We start from the raw sequence: 25,323 nt of genomic DNA, 5'->3' as shown, positions 1-25,323 counted from the left end.
ACACACACACACACACTTTCTGGGTGTAGTCATTTGTGTCCTGAAAGTAAAACAAGGTAAAACAGGATAATCAGACTGAAAGTCAGCAGCAGATAGAGGAAGAGTGCATGAGTCACACTGTGAGGCTAAAGGTTTGTATATGTGGGCAGAGTTCATCAAAAAGGAGAGGCTTGCTCCAGAGCAGTTTTGACTTCTTCATTCAGCAAAAGTATTTAAATGCAGCATATTGCTTTGCTTTGCGTGTCCAGAGAGTGAAGGCAGTAAGAAGGTGCATGCATATGTAAAACATAAAAGTAGCAGCAACAAGTCGTCTTTTGGCAGCAGCAGAAAAACATAATTCATTTCAAAATAAAAACCCAGGCGCAGCTTCAGCTTCTTTAAGAGCTGCTGAATATGAAAATGACAGCGAGTCATCAATGAAGAGTTGCAGGTATTTAGAAGAAGATACAGACCCAATCACATCACCCTGAAATGTAACGATAGATGGCAGGTTCAGAGGTCGTAAACGCCATGAGTTTTGTTTTTAACTCGTGAAAGGAGTGTTGTGTAGTATCACAGGCATCTTGTTAGTGACAGAGAGCCTGATACTGTGTTGGAGCGTAGCAGTAAAGAACAGTATCATCCGCATACAAGTGAACATTTGCATTGGGAACATTACGACCGATACTGTTAATATAAATTGTTTAAATAGTCATCCCACTTCACATATAATCTGGATCAGCTCAACACTGAGTGAAATGTTCAAACCCCAGAATCACATGAAAAATATCTTGCCTCATTTTACACCCAAAATTCAGTCTGAAATATTGTGTATTGTGTCTTTGATTGTTAGTGGGTTTTTGCCTTTATTTTTTAAAGCAGAATCTGGACTATAAGGTGCTTTTCGACAGCAGGAACTAGGAACCTTTTGAGGAACTCTGTACGTTTCAATTGCAGGAACCAGGATCTAAATTCAGTTCCAGGTTAATTGATTTACCCCCTCAAATGTCGGGGGGTAGTACTTTCCAATGGTCCAGGAACTTTCAGAGCGGGTCCTGCAGTGCTAATCGATTCTGATTGGTCGAGTACTCGCAGCATTTTATTTTACCTGCCATGTTAAAAAAAGCTCTGTCCTCATGCCACCTTTGTCATTCTACACTGGACCACGCAAGAAGCAAAACATGTGCGAGGTGTGAACAAACAGCGTGCTTCAAACACACACACGGTGCTGTCACGCCCTGCCGGCTCTGCAGTTTACACAGACGCCGTTTGTCCTCTGGTACGCCTCTGTTACTACCTCCGATGCCGGCTCAGAGGCGGAGCGACTTTGCTCCACCATTACGCCTCCGTGCGTTCTACATAGAAGACGGAACGTAACAGAGGCGTAATAATCCTGCCTTGAACTGGCAGTGTAAAAAGGTTGAACTGTTATCACCGTGCTTTGAGATGGAGTCATCGTTGATTCAATGAATCTATTTGCAATGCAATAAACAGCACAAGTTGAATCCTCTCCATGCTAACAGGCTAACTGTAATGTCGCTCAAATGATGATACCGGCCCGTTTGTCGCAGTTACTTTTATTGCGTCTCCATACGTCATTGGCCTGATTTGCATAATCTTCCCAGGACTTTCGGTCGCTGTGGAAACGTAGACAGCAATGGGCCACAGGAACCATTTAGTACCTTGAAGGGAAGTTCCTGGAACTAAAAGTTCCTGGTACTTTTGGTTGAAAAGCACCTTTTGTTGCACATCTGTACCTACTTTCCTCCCATTTGCCAGAATCACCAATAAAGGAGAGCAATAGGCAATACATCCTTACACACAGTATGTAATTGAGTGTACACCATAAAAAGAAAGAAGTCCCGTCACGTGTGGTAAAAAGTTTTAATTCTGATCTTTAGTCTGCATGTACAAATATCTATAAAAAGTGAACACTTCACTCTTTGTATGTACATTAAGCAGCACGGGGTTAACGTGGGAGCAACATGAGGACGGAGAGAAAAGAGGGACAATACGAGTTAGTGATATTAGCCACCTACACATCCATCATTATAGTCTGTCTCCAGTCATCCCATTCAAGTGCTCAGAAGTCACTCTCACTGTACGCTCCTCCTCCTCCAGCGACAGGACGCAAACAACAGGAGGCAGAATAATCATCAAAGCATCGCCATGATTCAAACACGGTACAGTCAAACCATGCAAACAGACGTCATCAAGTACTTCATTTTCATATATATATATATATTAATATTATATAGTCTTAAAATCTTTATGTGCAGCTTATATGACTTATAAGGATAAAATGAGCAACACCAGCGGTTAACATTTTCAATGCTAAACCTCGTGTTGTGTCGGGGAGATTTCACAGAGGAATCACAGCGACCTGATTAGAAACATTTCCTGGGAATCTGTTGGGAATGTGGTTCTGCCACCGGCTATGCATGACAAAAAACAAGGGAGGGATGGAGGGAGGGGAGGGCACCTGTTTCTCAGCTTATGTATGTGTGTGTGTTGCACATGTGTCGCGATCACATTCTTTGGAATCAGCTGCAGAAAGATGGAGGATGATATTAAGGAGGATTTTTAACATTTAACTCTGGGAAAACCTTAAATTAAAAGACAATAAGTGAAGGAAATGAATTAAAAAGGAACCCAACATATATTTGTAGTATTAAAAGCAGTATTAAGGGCAGTTACAGCAAAAGGGCCGACGAGGAAACAATCATTCTTATCATTCTGTGTCAGTATCCTTCATTTATTTGCATGCAGTGTGACATCAAGTGGTTTCCTGCAGAGAAACGGCTTGCATGTGTGTGTGTAAATGTGTGTGTAAAGTGTCTATCATTCACTTCTGATTCCCCTGATACTGTAAATTCGAGTCGTCAAAGAGAGGGTTCTTCACTTCCATCTCTCCGGTCTGTAAAGGAAGAAAGAAAAATGGACATTCAGTCATCAAACGGCGCCAGAAATGATTAGTTGCTTGTTTGTGTGTGCGTGTGTCTACCAACCGGTGCAAGTCCGGGGCACTCGTATACAGTAAAGTCTCCTCCCACTTCTTCCTCATCTGAAGTGACCTCGGTGTCAGCCACTTTCTGCTCAGGTTTGTGACTGCAGAGGAAGAAGAAAGACACTCTGGTTAAAGTGCAGGGGTAATAATGTCAGAGGATGTGGTTGTGAGGCAGGAAAATGGTGAAAGGAGGGAGTGTCAGAGAGAGATAGGGTAAAACAAACTTACTTTCCAACTGAGAGCATCTGCTGCTTTTGATGCTGGTAGTGATACATTTGAGCGCTCTGAGCCAGGGTCTTATCTCCCATCTGATGAGGGAGGAGAAGCAGGAAGTGAGTTGTTCTTGTGGTTTTTTTGCAGAAGAAAAAGAAGAAGTGAAACAGGAAACAAAGGAAGTTCACTCACCGAGGTACCGTTGGCTGTGGCGGCGGGCGGGTCTGTCCCTTTAAAAGCAGGGTAGTCGACCTTTTGAGCGAGACGCGATTCTTTCTGCAACCTGTAGGGGGCATCAGTGGTGTTATGAGTATCCTGCATTACTGACAGCTGTTTCCCATCTCCTTAAAACATCCTTCGGCCTAAGCTCACAGCAAATAGACGTAGGCTTTGGTTTTCAGGGTCAAACAAGTGTGAGCAATATATATAAATGATGATAAATCATATATAAATAAAAGTCATGAGTTTAAACAATCAAAATGAAGGAAAATCCAACAAACTACCACAGCTCAATAGATCACTTTGATTTTATAAACCAGCAGTACATAGGGGATATGATTTATTTGAGCTTTCCACATAACACACTAACAGCTGATTAAATGTCTTAAAGGTGAGTGTGAAAGATCCATAAAATGTTGAAATTGTTGGTCGGCATTTGACTGAAATTAGACAATTTTAATATTATGATGCCAACTTTGTCCAACTACATCAAACATAACAAACAATGAGCCGTTCAAGAGGACAAAAAATGACGAGATATCATTTTACATCACAAATTACAATGCATTTTTGTTGTTTTTACTCATTTATAAGCATTAAATATACATGTATTGCGCTTTATTTTGAAAGGAAGATCCACCCAGATTGGTCTAACTTGATTTAAAGAGGTCCATATAATAATGTTCTTTATTCCCAACAATTTTTTTTCTCTGGCTTTAAAACATCCTATAGCCGAAGCTCACAGCACATAGACGTAGGCGTTGATTTTCAGGGTCAAACACATATATAAAAAATGATCACTCATGAGTTTTAACAACCGACAGGAAGTAAAATTTGCTGTATAAGACGCACTTTTCATACATTTTTTTCATCTAAAAAGTGGGCTGCGTCCTATATACCGGTGCAACCAATATACCAGTATAAAATGCAGAGAGAGGTATTGTATTGTGTTATGCAGCCAGACGATGGCGCTATCCGGCTGTTAAGTGTTGACGTCACATCTCCGCATTACACTGTTTCCGGGTCCAAGCCGCTACGTCTCCTATTTACAACATGCTGCAGTGCTAACTTGATTGTTGCTAACGCTTTGTCACGGACATGCACCGTCATGATTACCATTGCAGCCGCCACGCTCACGACAATCAATGTTACCGCAGGCTGCTAGCTACCGCTAGCTGCAGCACCGGTAGCTAGCAGGATTGCAAACTCGACATGGAGAAAACAGATGGTAGGCTGAAATTTGAGTGTTTTTTTGAATGTGTTTGACTTCCATAAAATACTCTTCTGTATTTGCGAAAGTGTAATTTCTCCAAAGTAGCAGTAGTGATTTCAAGTGCTCAGACTTACTTGACGTAACAGACAGTTGCCATGACGAACGCCACTAAACCAACCGCCACGAACAGCGAGATCAGGACTGCAGGTCGATACACAAAGAAAGAGAGAGAGCAAAGGGGAAAATAATGAGACATCACTTATAGGTGCTTAACATAATTCTGTCACAGCTCATTCGCTGCGTTAAAACGACGAGGACATAAAGCCCTACTCACTGATGATAACGTTGTTGCTCTTTGGTGTTACCACGACGATAGGATGAGCCCGGCCATCAGCCACAGTGGCCCCTGGCTGCGTCGTCGGAGCGTCGAGGGCAGAAACAGCAGGCGGGGGGGCTGCAGCGGTGGTATTCACGGTATGATCTGAGTGTCGACTCTGGCTTCTCTGTTTCTGTTTGGACGCATCTGCTTTGCTTTTTTTAGCATCTGCCTGGGAGGAGTCAGCAGCTGGAGACAAACGCAAAGGTAACATATTTATCACCAATATATCAGAGATTATTGTCAATCAGAGGACATGCATGAGGGTAGTTTAAAAACATCACTTCTATTGTGGAAGAACTGTCCTCAGGCTCTGAGCGAATGCCACACCCTCTAACTCAAAACAGGAAGCGGTATGTTTGTTACTTTTAGATTTCACAGTGATAAGAGTGCTCTCAGGGTTCTTACCGGGATGTTTGGGCTTGTGTTTTGGCTGTTTAACCTCTACGACTTGCTGCTTCTCGATGATAGATTGAAGGAAATCGATCTCTTCATCCGGGTTGGGGTTGAATGAATCTTTGTCTTTTTCCCAGTCTATAAACAGATAAAAAAGTTTAACAGCATCAACATGAAATGCTGAACACGTCACAGCAAAAAATAAAGGCTCCTTGATAGAAACAAAGAACCTTTATTGACACACGTTACATACACATCAGTCAGTAACTTTATATGCATCACAAGCACAGTAACCGTGGCTAAGACAATTAAAAATGAATAACATCTGGCCTTCCAAACAGAGGATTTACCATGTCTTTTCTTTACGGGTGGACACCGACACATTATGTTTGTCATTCACCGGTCTAATTGCTGAGATCTTGTATCTCAAAGAGATTATTCCTGGTTAAATAAAGGTTAAATAAAAACATAAAAAAATGTACACACATACTAATGTGGTTATTTGCAATAATTTTCTTGACTGTAATATATGCTGTATGTCATGTATCAGGGATCTAGGTGAGAAGTTTCAGGTCCTTTGGAGTACAGGAAGCTGTCCTGAGGACCTTCTATGACTCTGTGGAGGCATCAGCCATCTTTTATGTAGTGGTCTGCTGGAGCAGCAGCAATCACAGCTGCAGACAAGAAGAGACTTGGCCAACAAGTAAAGAAGGCCAGCTCTTTTCTGGGCTGCCCCCTCGACCCTATAGAGGTGGTGGGAGACAGGAGAGTGATGACAAAGCTATCATCTCTCATGGGGAACAGTTCGCACCCCCTGCATGGCACAGTAACAGCACTGGGGAGCTCCTTCATGTACATGTTTAACTATTTTGTGCACTGTACTTTTCTGTTCATGTTAAAGGTTGTGTGGCCAGTGTGTGTGGTCTGTATGTATTGGAAATTATAATAAAATACAACAACACATGACAGTGAGACTGTAATGCTGGTGAGGAGAGCAAAGGTTGCTTAAGCAAACATTATAAAAAAGGTTATTATGTAACAGGTCGCCATATATACATGAGGCAGATGGGTTTGAAAGATTTCACAGTATGTATGGTGTAGGTAGTGTATATGTATGTACAGTGTAGTATGTTAGTATGAGGAAAAGGTGAAAAATATCCAATACTTTTAATTTAATCTCATCGACAATCGCAGCTGAGAAATATGATCAATGTGGAACATTTTACCAGATGATTCACCTCCTGTAACTAAACACTACTCCTGCTCCTCTTGAGCTTTAAGTCTGGATAGTATACATGCATATGTTTCAGACATGTAAACATGCCCGTCCATGTGTTTTGCAGCGTCTCCTCTGAAGTGATGAACAGGGAGAGTGTCCGTGTGTGTTGTTTGTTTGTGGACCGATAAAAAAAGGAGACAATACTAAACGGTTGTTAACAGCCCTTACGGCCAGACAGTGAGCCACATTCCTGCAGTGCTGCCGAGGTCTCCGGGGGCGACCAGGGCCGAGAGTGTGTGTGTGGCCGGGGGAGGACGCACCGCGGGTGGGGGGGGGGGGGGGGGGGTGCAGGAGCAATCAGCCACTCCACGGCCTCACTGGGCTTCAGTTTCTACACTGACAATAGATGCTGTAGCTCCCTGCTAATGGAGGTGATCAAAGTGCTATTTCCCCTCAATAAAGTTACCCTGCAATATATCAGATATGGACTTAAAGGTGTTTGCACTCAAATACAAGGTGCTAGCATAAAAAGCTAATGTAAAAGGTGTAAATAAATGTGCCTGGTAGGAAAATAAATGAACAGTGCTGGTTAATTACACTTTCAGCCACCTACACAACATGAATGATTACAGTGTCACTTGCCCTCCAGAAGGCCGGCCATCTGGCCGAGCTAATGTGTACGATATGACATGCCGGCACTTTCACTGCCTGCTTTGTTTTTTTCTTACCCCCCTCCACTAATGGCCATTTAGTTCCCTCCATAGCAGGTGTCTGCGGAGGCGGGACGCACCATCTGTACTTTGCAGGTGGCTGCGAGCTCCAACCGTGCTGTTGGGCTCACAGGGAACATGTGGTTTGAATTCAAGAGACGAGGATGAGCGATTTTATTTAATATTTGTGATTGTGTGACTGAAAATCAGCTGCGGAATGGTTACAAATAAAAAGTATGTATTTACAGTGAAACCCTCAGGACCCCACTGACTCCAAAGGTGAAATCGGCCCTAAAAACGTATTGATTGTGCGTATGTGTGTGGTTTGTCACGCTCTTACTAAGCACGCACACCCGTCCTTGTGTAAGAGAGTTTTGTCACCGGCTTGATAATGACCCATAACCTCTTGAGGAGGCACCCGGGGGGGCTGCCGGGTACAACAAACAAACACTAAACAGCTCAACAGGGACTGAGGGTCTCACACATCTGGGGTGTTCTTTTTTCCTACTTAAAAACCATTCACATTTCTACACCCCCCTCTAAACACACGTACACACACTGCAACACCTTCTTCTTGTTTTAAAACTCTAATTTGGCTGATTTCACAGATCTTATTAATTTGCAACTTTATGGCCGATATTTGAGTGGAAATGGTGAACTGTACTGTGATGTAATTCAACCATTACATCCAAGCACTTCAACAAACAGAAACCCTTACCTCTGTAGAATCTAAACTCTATATGATAAGACGGTTGTACTGTTAGATTAATTTATCATGAAAATACAAGTCATAATCTATGTCCTTGGTTACTTACAAACGGCACAACAGCCTCAACTGATCATAGAAACTACTTGACTTAATTTTATGCCACCATGTTTAGTACTAAGAAGTAGAGGGGGATGCTGTAACTGAGCCCTGACAGTCCTCACTCAGTGTGTCCTGCTGCCCCCTAGTGGTCAGGCTAATATGTGCCATTTTAGAGGGAAGCAGGACACAGACAGAGAGACTACAGGTGGTTTGTCAAATTGAAAAAAAAGGCCACAGTTTCAACAGGAACTCGTATATACTTTATTAGTTAGTCTGTTTTTAGAATGAGGGACTTTTAAAGGTAGTTTTCCCATGGAAACTTAAGTGGGCGAGGTTGTGTATCTTATAACTGTGCCAGTGAGTCACCATCCCACCTGATGTGAAAGCTAGTCACAGCTGAGTGCAGAGCTTTGACTCAATACAGGAAATGTTTCAAGCTGCAATAAAAACTCCCACCTGAGTTTCATCATTTCATTTAAACAAATAAAAAAAAAGAGTACAATGAATAACAGAGAAACGTCTAAGTGTGCAACAAACCCCAGAATAAAGATAACAACTTTTTCTCTCTCTAGAATACTTAATAATAAATCTATTACAAAGCAGCGTACATATTCCATTTAATATGTTTGGCTGCACGGTGGTGCAGTGGTTAGCGCTGTGGCCTCACAGCTAGAAGGTTCCACATTCGAATCGAGGTACAGACATAGGTGTGGGACGTTCTGTGTGGAGTTTGCATGTTCTCCCTGTGCATGTGTGTGTTCCCTCCGGGTACTCCAGCTTCCTCACATAGTCCAAAGACATGCTTGTTAGGTTCATTGGTGACTCTAAAATTGCCTGTAGGTGTGAATGTGAGCGTGATTGGTTGTCTGTCTCTATGTATCAGCCCTGTGATTGACTGGCGATCAGTCCAGGGTGTACCCCGCCTCTCGTCCAATGACAGCTGGGATAGGCTCCGCGACCCTGAACAGGATAAGGGGTATAGACATAGATATGGATGGTTCTATAATGTCCTTACAAAAGGACACATACCTTTTTCAGACACAAAGAAATCTGCTGTAGTGATGTTGTTCATTCACACATTAATCTTTCTGTCTGTCATTTTCCCCTTAATCATTAAATAAAAAATGCAGCTGTAAGGGTTGATGGCATCAGAAGCAGTCACTCTCCATGTCTCCAAATGAACAATCTCTATAAGCGGACTATAAGCAGACTACAGACAGAAACTAAAACACTTCCTACAAGTACTACAAGTCAACACCCCTGCTTAGATTCTATATTTCTATGTAGAATGTGTAAATAGAGATGACCAAATGTCTAATCAGAAAGGCTAAACCATCGCTGCTCTGTGGGTGCAGGTGTCTGCAGGACTGAAACGTAAGTAATAAGCCGCAGCCAGTTGCTCTGGCTCGACATGATTCTCACTTACTTTACTTTATGAGTAAATATGTAGGGACAATGATACGAACCTACAAAGAAAAAAGTTATGCGAAAGCCTTGACTGATTACTAAAGTGGAATAGTTATACTTTTAGAAGGATTAACCTGAAATCTGTACAATAATAAATGTAACATTTACGGTACATAAAAACTAGTGATATCAGATGGTAACATTTGTTAAAGCTCCTGTGAGGATCTTTCAGTTTGTGTTGATTTTGGCGCCCCCTATGGACAAAGCCATACATCTTACCCCTTTGCTGATTTTGTCCTGTACATGCTTAAGTGGTATTTAACAAAAAATCTCCTTCTGCTTTCTTTAACAGTCATATGTATCACTCACTTTAAATGTTTGCCCTGGAAAATGTAAACAAAGGCAGCGTGCAGTTAATCGCTTCGTCTGACACCTACCTCCCACCAGCAGCTTCAGGCATTAAAAATATCTCTATAGAAATAATCAATCTAGTCGCTGATGGTCTGGTTTATATTTGTAGGTCATATAGAGGCATCAGAATTAATTTCAGTCTGTTTCAAAACCAGTGAAAAACTCCACACAGGAGCTTTCAAAGCGTTGCGTTACACCTCCTTCACCTCCTCTCACTGTTAGAAAACTGTAGTTTACATTTAGTGATCTCACCTCATTTTACCTAAATAAACTGCTGCAAGATATTTTTTCATGCTGCGTGTCGCTGAGTCACTCCAGCAGCTGTGAGAGCGTTCAGACCGTCTCATTCTCTCCAGTTTATTTGCTGCTGAACTGTATGGTCATGTAAAAAGGTAAACACACACACACACAAATATTGAGTCCCATTTATCATTGTGTATATGAAAGAGAAAGAGCTACAGAAAAGGACAGACCATACGACACCGAGCGCATGGAGACAGCCCTGCCTTTAGCACACACGATTTACCTGCATATTAAGAACACACACTCTTCACAGTGTGCTTGTGCGTCTTCAGTACAAAGGAAATGGCTCGGAGGTGCGCTGTGTGTTTACCAATGGCAGTGTACGCCTCAATGTCAAACAGAAGCAGGTCCTACTGCAATAAAAAGTGCTCACTTGTTCGCCTACTGGTCACTTTTATCCTCTGTGAATGTGAAATAATTTCCTCTTTTAAAATGTAATATAAAAAACACGCGTTACAATATAATCTTCATATGAATAAACATTTGAGAGCGCTGCAGAGCCGGTGAGTCAGCGCGATGCTGCCGATTTGTGGTAAGACTGAAGCTTGAATTGGAAGAACAAGCGGGCACATTTTCTGATGTCCTTGCTGACAAAACCAAGGTTTCGTTACGAGCTTGTGCGCGCGACAGAGATAGAAGAGAGGATGAGCTGTGTGAGGTTTCAGCTTTAAAAGTGTATATATTTTCATGCTTTAGCATCACAGAAAATCGGTTGTTAAGTCCTGAAAACACAGCCGTCATAACTCCTCTGAAGTGACATCAAAGGTGTAATTTTCACTCCGCAATGCTGCTGTGCTTTTATGCGTTATTGGATGTTTGCTGCCCGGTGGGTGTACGCATGTGACTGTGAAACAGAGACAGTGTCGGTCTCCTATGCAGATCACTGTGATCCGTGGTCTCTCATGGGTTTATGTAACCACTTTAGGGAGCTTATCCGAGGCCCATGATGCACTGGGTTCACAACATGGGCTTTAACATGATGCAAATGTGCTGCAAAAAAAATCCTCCCTTCTCCTGACCTTTCTCTCTAATACGTCCTCACACTCATCTCCTCCTCATGTTTGCTCCTCTCTGATGCTGCTGCCAATAATTCCAGCCAAGTTTGTGCTGGATCCTCTGCTGCCGCAAACCCATCTAAATTATTAATCCTGCAGAAAGCACACACACGTGCCCACTAGCAGGCATAAATACACACAGTCACACACACGCACACGTGCAGAGGCAAGCCAGCGCGCAAGATGTTTCCATTTCTTTCTCTAATTTCTGCAGCCGCGACTTGGAGATTGTGTGTGCGCCAGCAGCGTGTCATGCGATGTAAATCAGACAAATAAGATGTATTTTTGCCGCTTGGCTTTTTCATTGAATGACATTAGACTGATGGAGATGAAGGGCGAGAGAGAGAGAGAGAGGGAGAGGGAGATGCATGTCAGCTAAGTGATTAAATCTGCCAGTGCGGGGCCGTATATATGTGTGTTGCAGACACAGCAGGGCAGAGCGGGATTAAAAACACAGAGGATCAGACCGCGTCAGCCGTCAGAGATATGCATGTGAGAGGGAGGCAGAGCGATGACCACAACAAGGACAGGAGAGGAGAGAACTGGACAGGAATAGAGCGAACTGGAGGGGATGCAGAGAGAGAGAGAGAGAAGGAATAAAGAGATCAAACTGAGACTGACAGGGGAGGAGGAGGAGAGCGAAGAATCAATAGGCAATTCAGAGAAAGAGAGGGAGTGGAAGAGAAATGTAGGACACAGGATACGCTGATCAACTGAGAATAAAAGAGGCGATGACAAAGGCTGAATGTCAGAGCTGTGCTCTAAATTCAACGATAGAGTCGAGAAAGAGAAGGACAGTGTGTTATCAGATGTTAGCCTGCAGGGTGCCAGAGTCCTTCCAGACATTAATCTCAAGTGAAATAACCTTCTCTTACTTCAACACATTGTTTGTGTGCATATTATTGTATTGGATTGCTTCATTCGGGTGCTGCCCAAAGGAGTTCAAGTATCTCTGGGTCTTGTTCATGAGTGAGGGTAAAAAGGATTGTGAGACTGACAGACGGGTGGGTGCTATCCACGTTCCAACCCTCACCTGTGGTCATGAGCTTTGGGTACTGACCGAAAGAACGAGGTTGCGGATACAAGCGGCCGAAATGAGGGTGAGACAGGGTAAGGAGACATCAGGAGGGAGCTCGGAGGAGAGCCGCTACTCCTTCCCACCGAAAGGAGCCAGTTGAGGTGGTTCAGGCATCTGATTAGAAAGCCTCCTGGGCATCTCCCTGTGGAGGTTTTCCGGGCACCTCCAACTGGGAAGAGACCCCTGGGGCAGACCCAGAGCTCGCTGGAGGGATTATATATCCCACCTGGCCTGGTAACGCCTCAGGATCCCCCAGGAGGAGTTGGTAAATGTTGCTAGGGAGAGGGACGTGTAAGCTAACTTGCTTAGCCTGCTGCCACCGCGACCCGACCCCGGATAAGCGGAGGAGAATTGATGGATGTCAGTTGAAGAAACCCATCTTACCTGACGTTTCAAAACCTCTGACAGCTTTAGTTCAGCTGCAGTGCAATAAAATAAACGGAGCTCGAGTATGTATTGAATGCAAAGCCACATAGGTGTAGTAATGCATGCAATTTTATCTCATACCGTTCCGATGGTGCGTCCTCCTCGCCACGCAGATTCCTTCCTCGTTCTCCTCAAACGCAGCGAGGCAGGAGCCGCAGTGGCGGGAGCCAGGCCTGCAGAAGTGGCGACCTTCTCTGGCACAGTCTATGTGAGAGCACCTGTGAGCTGGAAGAGAGAGACAGCAGCTTCATTAGTATTAGTGATGAAGGAGAATGCTTTATTCTTACAACTGATACTGCTTTTATTAGTGGACGTGTCGGCTCTACAGCTCTGTTTAGATATGACACATTTCCCCCTGTAACACAGAGCCTGCTGATGTCAAAGCTTCACAAAAATAGCTTTTACTGTTTGCTTTAACCTCATCACAGCTTCAATACAGACTGGGCGAGGTTTCCCTGATGTAACACGGACGTTTGGACAGTAATAAAAAGCTCATTTTGAGTTATTTTCAGCTACGTGTCGAGCCCCACCTGTCTAACAGTCTGAGTCAGTCAGGTTAAACCAAGGTAAAGAGTGACCAACAGCTGCTCTGTCTCAGACCGGCCCGCAGTCAGGTTAGATAATCACCTGACCTGATTACCGCCGGTTTGACAAAACAGAGCCCAAACACAGTACTAAGCTTTAAACACACACACACATACACACACAAGAAGTGGGTCACAGTACCACAGCGGGTGTGTTTGGTAGAAGGGGGCAGGTGGAGCGGCGGGACTCCGTCAGAGCGGATAATGAGGCGAGCAGAGCTGCACAGCGGGGCAGCTAAAGGTGAACAGCACAGCGGGGGGGTGTGAGACATAACAGACAGGAGGTGATGTAAGGCAGAAGACGGTGGGTAAATACAGTGTTTTTTTTAGAGGGGTGCTGGGTCTCATAGGTCACGGCTGTTTGAGTGTTGTAAAAACATCCTGTGTGAGAAAATGTGGTTTGAGCTTTTGCAGTAGAAAGTGTGACTGATGCATTTTTTATCAACCTGTTTTCTTGTTGTGCAACTGAGACCTGATTCACGCCAATGATCTCCACGGCAACAGGGACTGCGGCACCGGCTAAGAAGCGACATCGGCTGTGTCAGAAACCGCATACTAACGTACTGCCTACTACATACTCAAACAGTATGTACTGCATACTGCCTACTAACGTGACTATAAGGATGCTGTTCGCATCATACTCAGGGCCGATCTAGTATACATCCGGGCATTTCTCGCATACACAAAATTGCATACTATGAGATGGGAACGCATGACATACTAAATTTTACTTCACGTTTAGTATGATTAGTATGATAGTAAGCGGTTTCGGACGCGCCGATTAAGGGTGCAGGGAGGAAGTGTTGCAGAGGTGCAGAGCAGGTAGAAGAGGGGGAGGGGACTGACACTAGAGTGCTTTATCATTCAACCATCCATTGATATAATTACCTCTACTTAAGTTGTGAGTAAAAACTCCTGTGAGCTTTAAGATATAAAAACTTAAGCTGTGCCTAAGAATTCATTATATTTAACACTCTAAAACCCCTGTGAATCAGAGTTGATTCCTTATCGATACCCAGCCCTAGTGAACACAATGGTGATTGAGCCTATGGCCCACTGATGAAAGCCTTTACATTTGCAGTATATAGTTTTATCACAGACTGGGTGTCTGTGGCGACATTCAAGGAAAAAATCACAAGCGGTGCCCAGTTAGTGACGCGTTTTCCATCACCCAGCAGTGGTTGGTCTGCCAGAGAGGGTAGGCGGAGCTAAGTGGCTGCTCTTCCGGTCTCTGCAAGTGTTGTGCGAGTAAACAGTAATCTACTATGGCTGAACAAACAAAGAAAAGATCGATGACTACAGATACAACTTCAAAAATAAGTGAAAATCCAAAGAAAAAGAAACAAATTCGACGCTCAGATGAAGGCAAACAGTCTAAAAAGGAAAGCAACCGTCAGCGAGGAAAATCAAGAGTGACAACCGGAGCCAACTGTGGACATCTGGATATGTAGGAAGTGTACCCCCGCAATTACCGTTTATTGCCATTAGGTGCCACCAAAGAGAACGAAACTGAAATGTTCGGGATTAGATCTTTAACTAAAAGCACAATGCTCTCTTTTATTTGTCCAATTTTTTATGTAAGCATTACATGGATTGTTTTTAAAGTAAAGTCTCTGAAATTATATTCTTCATTTGGTCAAAAGATTTCTTTGTATTAGTCACGTATTGATGATTCAGAAAAGTACCAACTTTTGATAAAATATCCGCAACCCAAACTACTCCGGAGACAAACTACAACTATGAATCACTCAACACCATAAGTGTGCAGATAGGAAGACAAATAAGATACATACACACCCATACAAACACACACACATTTTGTGCACACGCATCATCACATCTTCGTCTGGTTCTGCCTCGAGGAGTGACGCAGGTGAAATCCGAGAAGCTTTTGCTCTGAGATCAGAAGCATTTCTAATTTTGTGAAACATCTGCGGCTGAGGGCCGATGGTTCATTCGCTTATCTATCAATGCAGTAGTTTTTTTTTGTCCAGGCAACATCTCCGTCACCTCTGTGTTTAATTGCCGCCTCATCTGCTCCGGACCACGTTGCCAAGTTATCCCACATCCCCCTTTGATTGTGCTCGTGTGCAGAGACCCTCATTATGATCAGGTCCAAGATTGTTCGCTCTCGTAATTATTCTCTCTCCCTCAATCTATTTTTACGAGCCACGTGTCTCCTTTCATTTCCCTCCAGGTAACAAACCTTTGTCCGATCTCTTGCTCTTTATGCTCCGTGACCTCAGGAGGAAAAAAAAACGAGTGTCCAGTCCGCTGGGGGGGGTGGAGTCAGACGTAGGGCATGTGTCTGCAGCATGTGCTAGAATATCTTAGACTTACGATTGACTAGCTTTGGTTCATTTTAAGCAATAACATAACTTTAAACTCCATACCAAGCTTTGTGAAACATGCTGCCACGGCATCAGGCCTCCTGCCCTTAATAAACACAATTAAAACTCCTCCTTTCGCTGGATCCCTCTCCCTGTCTAACGCTCCCCGTTCTTCCCATGTGCTGTCACATTATTCCACAATTCTTTGATCTCATAACTCTGACGATCAAGGGTTGTTTATGCACGGATCAGGTGTAGATGGACGCACTCATGTCACAGATCAAACAACCCACTCCCGCCTAAAACTCCTTCACATTAATCAGTGGGAGGGTTACCTGTGTACCTGTGTTTGTGTGTGTGCACGTTACTAGGGTTTGGAAACACAGGGTAACTCACAATGTCATACATTAAAGGGGCCGTGTCTTTGAATGGATATTCTCATATTCTGCATGGGTTTCACTTTTTTTGGGTGTTTATTGTTCACAGTGAAAAACTGCATAATTCCGTGTTTTTCCAGAATTACATTTTTAACATTTTAACAGCTGCAGGTGAAATCAATCAATCTGAAACGAGCAAGCCTTTTTGCCATTCAAAGGTCAGACCTTAGCCATGATTGGCTGACTGTATTTGGAGTGACCGTGTAGCCCCTCCCTCACGTGTGCGGCCGCACTGCACTGTCCCTCCAAATTTGTAGAAAACACGGCTGCTCTGGGATCGGCTATTCGGCCTTAAATGTACGAGCCAGAATCGCCAGGAGGTATCGGGATGGTAAGCTGAAATCTTGACGACGACTTGATTACAAGCTTGTGCAAGAAGGCAGCCTGAGGTGAGTGACGGTGAGTGCCGATTGGTCGATATTAGCTAAAGCAAGGTTCTACGTAGAAACCTGCAGCTGTTTCGAACGGCCCATTTCAGAGGCGACCTTTTTAAACATGTCATTTAGCAGTTTTCACTTTTTCACTGTGAACAATAACACCCCAAAATGTTAAACCCATTCAACATATGAGAATATCCATTTAAAAGTATGCTGAAGTCAGTATTAAGGCAGCCTAAACAGCGTAGAAACAATGTTTTTATTTATTTATTTGTAACCGACAGATTGTCGACTGCTCCTTTAAATGCGTCACACTCTTAGTCATTGCACTTCATGTTTCAGGACCGAACTGCATCACTCTTTTGATAGAGCTTTGTTTGTGCAGGAGCATTAGAATGAGTCATTTACTACATTAATTCACTACATTATAAAGTTTTTTCCAGTTACACAGAAACGTCCTATGACACACATGTCCTATTTTTTATCTAATCCTCAGTGTAAAAGAGGAACGTAATAAGTTATAGGTGCAATAACGTAGCAGTAATCCATCACAAGAGAAGGGTTTGCTGACCCATAAAGGAATCTCTGATATCGGAGACAAAAAGGGAAGAGACATGTAATACTCATCGTGACAAAGCAATGTGTCCTATACCTTTAAAAAATCTGCTCTTCTACAATATGAAACAATGAAGGTAGAATCTCAGCACCTCCAGTCAGCACTTAATCGCTTATTCATGACGTAGGAAGTTAATATGGTGGAACAAATTGCGATCACACGAACGCAGATGATTATTCTCCTCACACACAAGGCAGCCGTAAAACAGCCTGACACAAACCTGCTGTACGCGCGTGCGTCGTTATGAAAGTGTGACGCCCGGGCGACGGTGAGAAAAAGAGGGTGTGAAAAAGCAAAGACTGTGAAAATCAGGGAAGCGCTGCGGTCGTCGTAGTGCAGTGATAAAATCTGCTTTAGGTGCACCTGCAGATGTTTTCGCTGTCTCATGCTTCACTTTTTCTGACTGCAGATGAACCGATAAAGATGCTCATCATTATAATCGTATGACAAAGCAGCTCGAATCCATTTACCGGCATAACAAAGGAGCCACGGAGGTGAATGTCAAGTAGGAGGTGGCCCTGCGTCAACATGCCTCCCACACAGAGCTGCGGCTAATTAGAGAGCTCAATCAAGGCTGCAGAGGAAGCGAAATACACGAGAAAAAAAGGGGATAAAATAGATACGTTTCTGCGGAACATAAGGTCGTTTTGTTTCAGCGAGGACAGCGGAGGTGTGAAAAAACATTATGTAACTCAGGGACTGAGAAAGTAGTCCTTGGAACAAGTGAAAAAAGGCTTTTTTAACCATCTGCTGCTGCTGTTGCCAGGCTGTGTGCTCGGCAGCATTCTCACACAGCACACGCGCGCTTTTCATGTCACTGCCGACTTTGTGCTCCTTCAATCTGTTCTGCAGATACAACGCAACAAGTGTCACCGAGTCTGTAATAGTGCGTGCGTGTCTGAGTATGAGTGAGAGAGATTCGGGGAAGGAAGCAGGAAACGGGAAGGCCGGGAGGGTCTCCAGATAGCAGACAGGAAGTAAGCCAAGCACTCCAACTCAAGTGGAAACATTAAGCTGTGCTTGGAGCTCCTCACTTGATATGTAACCTCACTGGTTTATGGCACATAGATAAAGCGTGTGTGTGTGTACATTTGTGTTAAGAGTTTTTGTGCAACCATGCTGCCGTGCTCCTATTTACCCAACATGCATCACTCTTAACTGACAAACAAATGCAGAGCGGCCTGTTTTCTTTAAGCACCTTTATTGTGTGCTCTGATGTTTATCACATTGTGAGCGGCTGGGAAACACGCTGCAATAAAGCCATCTATTGGCCGAGGGAGCTGTTCTTCTTCTGACATCACACCCTGTCGATTTCCACATCATTTCCTGAGCGACACTAAAAGCCACGAAATGCTCATTTTGCTCTGCACGTGCACATTCAATGCTATCCATATGTGCAAAGGAGAATCTATATGGTATTCATTATATTTACACTGTTCTACTTTTTATTTCCATTGCTGCGGCAGTATAAAGGCAATGACAAGAGAGGCAGGTGGATTACTATGTTGGTGGAAAGTTAGGAACGCATTAGTCTCTGGTTGGTCATTAGGCTCAGCACAAGGCACCAGGAAGTAGTGCTGTCAAAACTGGCCAGAAATGACGTTTGATGATTCCTTCTAAAATAAAAAACACACATCGGTTCAAACTGTTCGAATACCTATTTTTGCGCATTATGTCCACAAGCGGGCATACCGATACAACGAGAGACAAACTTATGTTCAAATATACTTTTATTTAAACATAAACGTAGAGTAAATAACTTCACGTTTGGGGAAATATTTCTTTGAAGCTCTTAAAGGGCCAGTTCGCTGATTTTCAACCTCAGTCCTATCATGCTATTATGGGGAGCTAACGCCATTATGGTGGGGAAAAAAATGCAATTTGGCTCTGTTTTCCATCACATGCAAAATTACAGGCAGATGCTTCCTTAAACAACAACAACCAGTGGTTATAAACAGGGTTAAACACCGCTTAGAGAAGTTTCATGTTGAAAGTCAATATTATATTTATATATTTATCTTCACTCTCATGCTCGGGATAAAGAGCTGCCGCTGGTGACCTTAGATCAACTTGTTCTGCTCATACTTAGTACAAAAAAACCCCACAATATTCAGTATATGACAGCTGACTGGGGGAAGTTGCTGAGTAACCCAACAGACTGATGCAGATAAGATCTCATCTCTTCTTAGAAAACAGTGTGAGAAAGCCCTGAGATTGAATCAGATGAGTAAATGCGTGGAAACTGTCTGCTGTATCAGTTTCAGTGCACAAGTGTAGTGTAGGTGTTGGGTTCCCACCACAATCCAATGCAGTGACTCCTGCATGCTTAATTTTCTGCTGCACTTGGTGGAAAATGGGGCATGACTTGGCACCTGTTCAACGCACATTTGCTCACACACACACACACACACACACACACACACACACACACACACACACACAGGTAGCCAGACACATCGCTATGCAGAAGCAGGAAATAAAAGGGAGTTAAAGGTGAAAAGGAAGTCAAAGATTTCCGTCCTCTGAGGAATGTAAGTTTGAACGTTGGGGGGGGGGAGAAGTCTTTGTTTGTCTCTTCACCTGCTGCAGTCATCCGCCTTATCTCTCCCTGCGTCTGCCATTTGTCTCCTGTGTTGCAATAAGTTCTGTCATGTAGGACAATGACGAGTTGAGCCCATTACACGGGAGATAATTACATTGCCATTATCATTAGAGCGAAGCAGAGCAGCACAGCCCGCAGCAAACAGAAGCCTGGCTGAGGATGTTTGTACAATGGAGGCAAGTGTGTGGCAAAAACAGGACCCTGATTTCATCTGTTTCCACTTCCTTGTTCGTGCTCATTGTGTTTTTTTTTTGCTTCTGGATACTTCAGCAGTCAGAGAAGTCAACAATTTTGATTTTGTATGTTATGTTTCTTTTACTGGATTGATCAAACCATTCGTCTACTTTGGCACCAGATGACCTTAAAGAAATTGAAAACATGTTTTATTACCACGTTAAAAAAAAAAGCACCTGCTGTCTTACCTAGAACAGAGTGATTTCTGGGAAGTGATGCTCATGCTTCAGATATTATCCTGTTTAAATTAGGTTGCACAGACACGCTGCGTATTCTTGGTCAGGATGTGGCTACGCACAAAAGCTGACACAGTAAATTTCTTCTTCCTGCTGATGAAAGACACCGCTGTTGGTATGAAAACCAAGGTTAAGGTGGTACTAAAACTGAAGCGGCATGCAGCGCAATTCATTCAACAGTGCTGACTCTGGCTTTAATTGCGGGCACTCTCATTTCCTGCGGAGGCCTGAAAGCGAGCGGCACACACTCACAACTCAAGAAACAAAAGGTGGGGCGAGGACAGGAAGACAAGAGCGAGCGAGCGGTGGTCTGAAGAAGCGACCGCAGCAAAGCCCTCGGCTCACCGCCTCTTTCTCTGACCACCAAATTGAGACAACGAGGAGCACAATGGGGCAGATCGATACAATCCATGAAGCTTTTCCTGGCTGCAGAGATAGTTTTAATTGCGTGCTAATTTTTTTCCTTTTCTCTCACTGATGGATGCCGGTAATCTCACGTCCCCACAAACACCACACAAGCTGCTGATTAGATCCATTTGAAACCAGAGGCAGAAGCTTTAAACTGCATTTTCTAAATGACCTCCTGGAAGCACTCACACGCAACATCAAAGAGAATTCCATTGAATTCCTCTCTTGAGACTTTAATGACACTAAAAAATGTCTTCAAACCTGCCCTTTAACTGGATTCAAAAGTACGTGAGACTTAATCTCTAGTCACACGAGGATCCGAATCATTACTCCCGAACCCGGTCATCGCCTCAGTGATCTTTACGTCCTCTGGCAGTACGGCTTTGTCCTTCCCCCTGACTTTTGATTGCTCTCTATCCCCACTACAGCTCGGGTAACTCATTTCGCTGCCGGGCAGAAAAGGTGAGTGAAACCACCGAGGCCGACAGATGTGTGTGTTTGTGTTCGTGAGACACTTAAGATATGAATCGTTGAAGCTTCATTCTGGTGGAAGGGAAAAGGGCCGGAGGCAGCGGCTCGCTGAATGTTAATCACACCGAGTCTACGTGGGTTTGGTGAATGACAAACCTGGCATTTAGACGTGGCAGCACAACGATGAAAAGGCTGGATTAGAATATGAGACAGTGACGTTTCTATGATGAAAAGAAGCTAAAATTAGAGCAGCATGCCCATTCAGATAAATAGTTGAATCAGGGAAAATAATACTTTTCTAATGCAGCTACTTCAGCCTGAATTATACAACAAACTCTGCTTGTTCATTAATTCTGTCTCCTGGCCAGCACCTCATTTACAAATCAACTGGTTTTATGGAGATATTGGATTTCTTCCATCCTAAGAACCCAATGTTCTGTGAAAGCTTTCTGGCATATTTACACACCATGATGTGTCGATGCTTGCTGAATCAACCGCCTGATTACTATGCACTTCATGCTGTTGTCACACTCCGGCAAGAGCTCACGGAAACATCTGAATGTGCTTTTTGGGGTTCCGTAGAGGCCTCAAGGTCTTTAATAAAAGGTGCCCGCAACCTTAAAGGGCCAGTTCGCCAATTTTTCAACCTCAGTCCTATCATGCTGTCATGGGGAGCTAATGACATTATGGTGGGAAAAAAATGCAATTTGGTTCTGTGCCTTTGGAGGACGCTATGGGCCCTGGAAAAGGCCAGGGAGCGTGCTAAACTACGCTTCCTCAATCTAGGACGCCCGCCTCCGATGTCACGTCTCGTTCAGAATCGTCAGGTTTGAAATGTAGACTTCAGACCCGAAGATTTTGTAGACGATCCACCGGTATATTCTCGTCATATTTCAGATTCTCTACCGCTCTGAGCCATTGCCTGCAGCGAAAATGGTAGAATTTCACTCCAGGGTCTCTCGCTGGGCCGTTCCTTTCAGAGGGAGGGGCGCAATGCACGCTGGGTGTTGTAGGAATGCAGAATGGGCGAAACCACGAGCTGTTTGTACGACTTCCTCCACAGCTATGGCGCCAATCTCAAATATCATTGCTTCTATCGATTACAGAGAACACCAGCTTTGACTGACAGTGGCGGACTACTCCTTTAAAAGGGCCTATAAAGTAGTTATGAAAATCTGTTCCGCTACATTTGGCAATGTGCTTTAATGAGGCCTGAAGAATTGTGTTATTTTTTTCTTGTCTGAGTATTTCAACACGACACACTCAAACAAAAGCCCACATGCTGACACACTGTCACACATTGTCATGAACAAGCTGCGTTCAAATGTAACAGGTGTCGAAAACAAATCACGCTCCACACTAGCAGAATTCCTACAACTGCTGATGACACCGAACATACTGTGTTATTCTTTAAAGCACATCTACAACAAGAAACACATTCGAGCCATGGCAGCTTTGTCTGTCTCATTCTCGTATAAAATGACGGGGTTTTTGACACTGGGAAACTTCTCTACGTCACCAAAGCATCTTTTCCCCCCCTGAGAAATGTCATTTGCAAAAGTAGATTTGCCAGGAGAATTTAAGTGGAAAATCACTGGAAACAACAGCTCACACTGCGTCACATCCCCTCCATCCTCTTTGTCAGGCACAAGCAAAATTAAGCCTCACACCAATTTGATTCCATGCAAAGGCTAATGTGGTTTGGCGACGTAAACCAATAGACAACTGTAGACAAAATGTTTTAGTGGGGGGGGGGGAAATATACAAATTCAAACCTACAAATTTACACAACTGTGTGTATCCAGGTTGAGGCAGTAAATGTTCAGCGTTCAATGTGAGTGCAGCATGTCCTTCAGATAAAGGCTAAAGATTACATGTGAGAGACCAGCTGCTGGGTCTCTCACAGGGTTTCTGTGTTAAAAGCTGAGAGGCAGATTATCTACCACACACATCAACACACACACACACACATTACACTGCAATCAAATAAGTTTCCTATATAAAAAACTGTGCTTGAAACCAGTTTAAGTTGTACCAGTTATTAGGGTGAACACAGATGAAGATACCGATATATCGGGCACATGTTTTTTCCACCTAATTGCATCAAGTCTCCCCTGAAGTGGAATTGATATCATGCCTACTCTTATTGTAGTGGCCCACTGGCAAATGCAGACACAACATAATACAGTGCGTTTTTAAAATGTACACATTCACTGGGTAATATACTGTAAGAAAAGTACTTAAACTTAGGTTACGTACAAAATGCCATATTTATTTGCATGTAACGTGTTCATGTCTTTTTTTAAGCCATAATCCACAGATACCGATAACGTGCCAATAGTATCGTGCATCCCTATACATTTCTGTATAAAAATGTTTTCTTTAGGTATTTCTGAGATTGTAATTAAAATATTTAAAGCAATAATAATAATCATTATCCCCTTTTCATTAATTCTTACATGAATCTGCAATTAAATTTTACCTACTCCTTGAAAGAATTCTTATTGTTATATCAGCATAAACAAGGAAAGACACTTCGTGGGTAATCTAACAAGGAAAGGACTATTTTTTTCCACCACTATCGTCTTTTCCTTGTCCTCTTGTTTAACCTATACTCGTTTAACCTGTCCAAAACAGCCTCCTGAACTCGTGGGATATCCCGTGCAAGGAAGCTCAAAACTAACACCAGAAACAGCAATAAAAAGTAACCAAAACACAAGTGTGACACTAAAAAACGTCCTCCTCAGATTAATAAAGCCCTGTCCTGTTGTTTTTCACTAGCTCATTAGTAAAGATGCCAACAGTTAATGATGAGGGATTAAGGGAATGAAAATTAGCTAAAACATATGGAGGATACGTAGTTTTGCTGGGGTCAGCTCTGTGTTAAAGCGAATTTACCTGGCAGGTTGGCACTGACAGAGATGGCACAGACCGCAACGAGGGCGAGCAGCAGCAGCAGCGAGGCCCGGCGCTGACGTCCGATCCGCGGGCTCCAGAGCAGCATCCTTGGGGTCTTCTCGGTGACGGAGAACCGCAGACGGCGACGCAGGTGGTTGTCATTCCCCCATCACTTTTGTTTCTTGTTTATTTTTTGTTTTTCGTATTATTTTTAAGCGAGGAGAGCTTCAGCGCCAACTACACACACACCTTTAAGCCGAGTAAGTCGCACCCGGACGCAGCCTGTATACACTGCACCGTAATCCGTGGCAGTGCTAAAGATAGCGGAGCTTCAGCCGGGGAAGGAGGGGGCGTGCGCTCCAGTGTGTGTGCGTGTGTGCGCGTGTGTTTGACATGCTGCCTTCACGGACTCCACCTAAACTCAGATTTTTAACCAGCAGACTTTTGTTTGCCAAATTATCTTATTTTAAGTTTTCGATCCCCCTATCAACGTATATAACGTAGCCATTTAGTTTTCATGTAATTGATGCTTTTATACTATTAGTCCTGTGTTTAAATTATGTGTAACCTACACGGTGAGGGAGGCAATAAAACACCCCGTTTGCTTCTATATACACTAAAATGAAAGGGAAGTATTTTATTAAAAAACAAACAAAAAAAACGATCAACTATTAGTTCTTCTGCATTATTAATTATAACCTTATCAGCCATATATAGTAAGCGGCAGCAAAAGCTAGCAAGAGGACACAGAGTCTTGCATCTTATGGGAGGATGCTGTATTCAATTTTATAGATTACTAATATATTTGTCGACTTAAGACAAATAAGACAACCAAATGTCAGAATAAAAAACAATGACTGAAAAATAACTCAATGACTAGAAATGTAGCTTCCTTCTGATTTTTAAAAATTGTTTTAAATTTAATTTCAGATTTAATTCAAACCTTTCAATCTCACACCATGACACCTTAAACATCAAATATTACCGTTTCCCCACAAATAAACTTCATATTAAATGCCTTTCTCGTAACCTCCACATGCTTGTGTAATTGTTTACAATCTAAATACCAGTGTTTCCCGGAGCACCTGAAGGCAGCACTTTACTAAGCAATTAGAAACAGGACAAGAGGTGAAGAACGTGAGACGTGATGACGTGGTAAAAACAGGTTTGAACAGACAATATGACGTGCGTGGTTACACAGGGTTAAACACGGTTAGAACTGCATTTGCCAATAAAAAATCTTATCATATTTTTTTATTCTGATGATTTTACACTTCTAACAACCATTCAGTCATATATTTCAAATGTGT

General features: G+C 43.2%; 1 protein-coding gene across 1 annotated transcript; it reads right to left on the bottom strand.

The window, feature by feature from the left end:
• Positions 1 to 1,849: 1,849 nt before the first annotated feature.
• On the bottom strand, positions 1,850 to 24,338 carry LOC138602251 (neural proliferation differentiation and control protein 1-like). The gene is made up of 9 exons (XM_069673693.1): positions 24,014 to 24,338; positions 12,902 to 13,045; positions 5,416 to 5,541; positions 4,966 to 5,196; positions 4,766 to 4,832; positions 3,392 to 3,482; positions 3,215 to 3,294; positions 2,988 to 3,087; positions 1,850 to 2,896 (listed from the first exon to the last, which is right to left on the bottom strand). Exons 1-9 carry the CDS (start codon positions 24,117 to 24,119, stop codon positions 2,825 to 2,827), a joined length of 1,017 nt encoding a protein of 338 aa, XP_069529794.1. The 5' UTR covers positions 24,120 to 24,338; the 3' UTR covers positions 1,850 to 2,824.
• Between the last annotated feature and the right edge of the window lie 985 nt (positions 24,339 to 25,323).

The sequence above is a fragment of the Semicossyphus pulcher genome, unplaced genomic scaffold, assembly GCF_022749685.1.
Source record: "Semicossyphus pulcher isolate SPU_LCO1_2020_fin unplaced genomic scaffold, fSemPul1.0.p SCAF_22, whole genome shotgun sequence".
In the NCBI taxonomy this organism is placed as follows: Eukaryota; Metazoa; Chordata; class Actinopteri; order Labriformes; family Labridae; genus Semicossyphus; species Semicossyphus pulcher.
The sequence above is the reverse complement of the archived record's forward strand: the minus strand, read 5'-3'. Positions and strand labels throughout refer to the sequence as shown.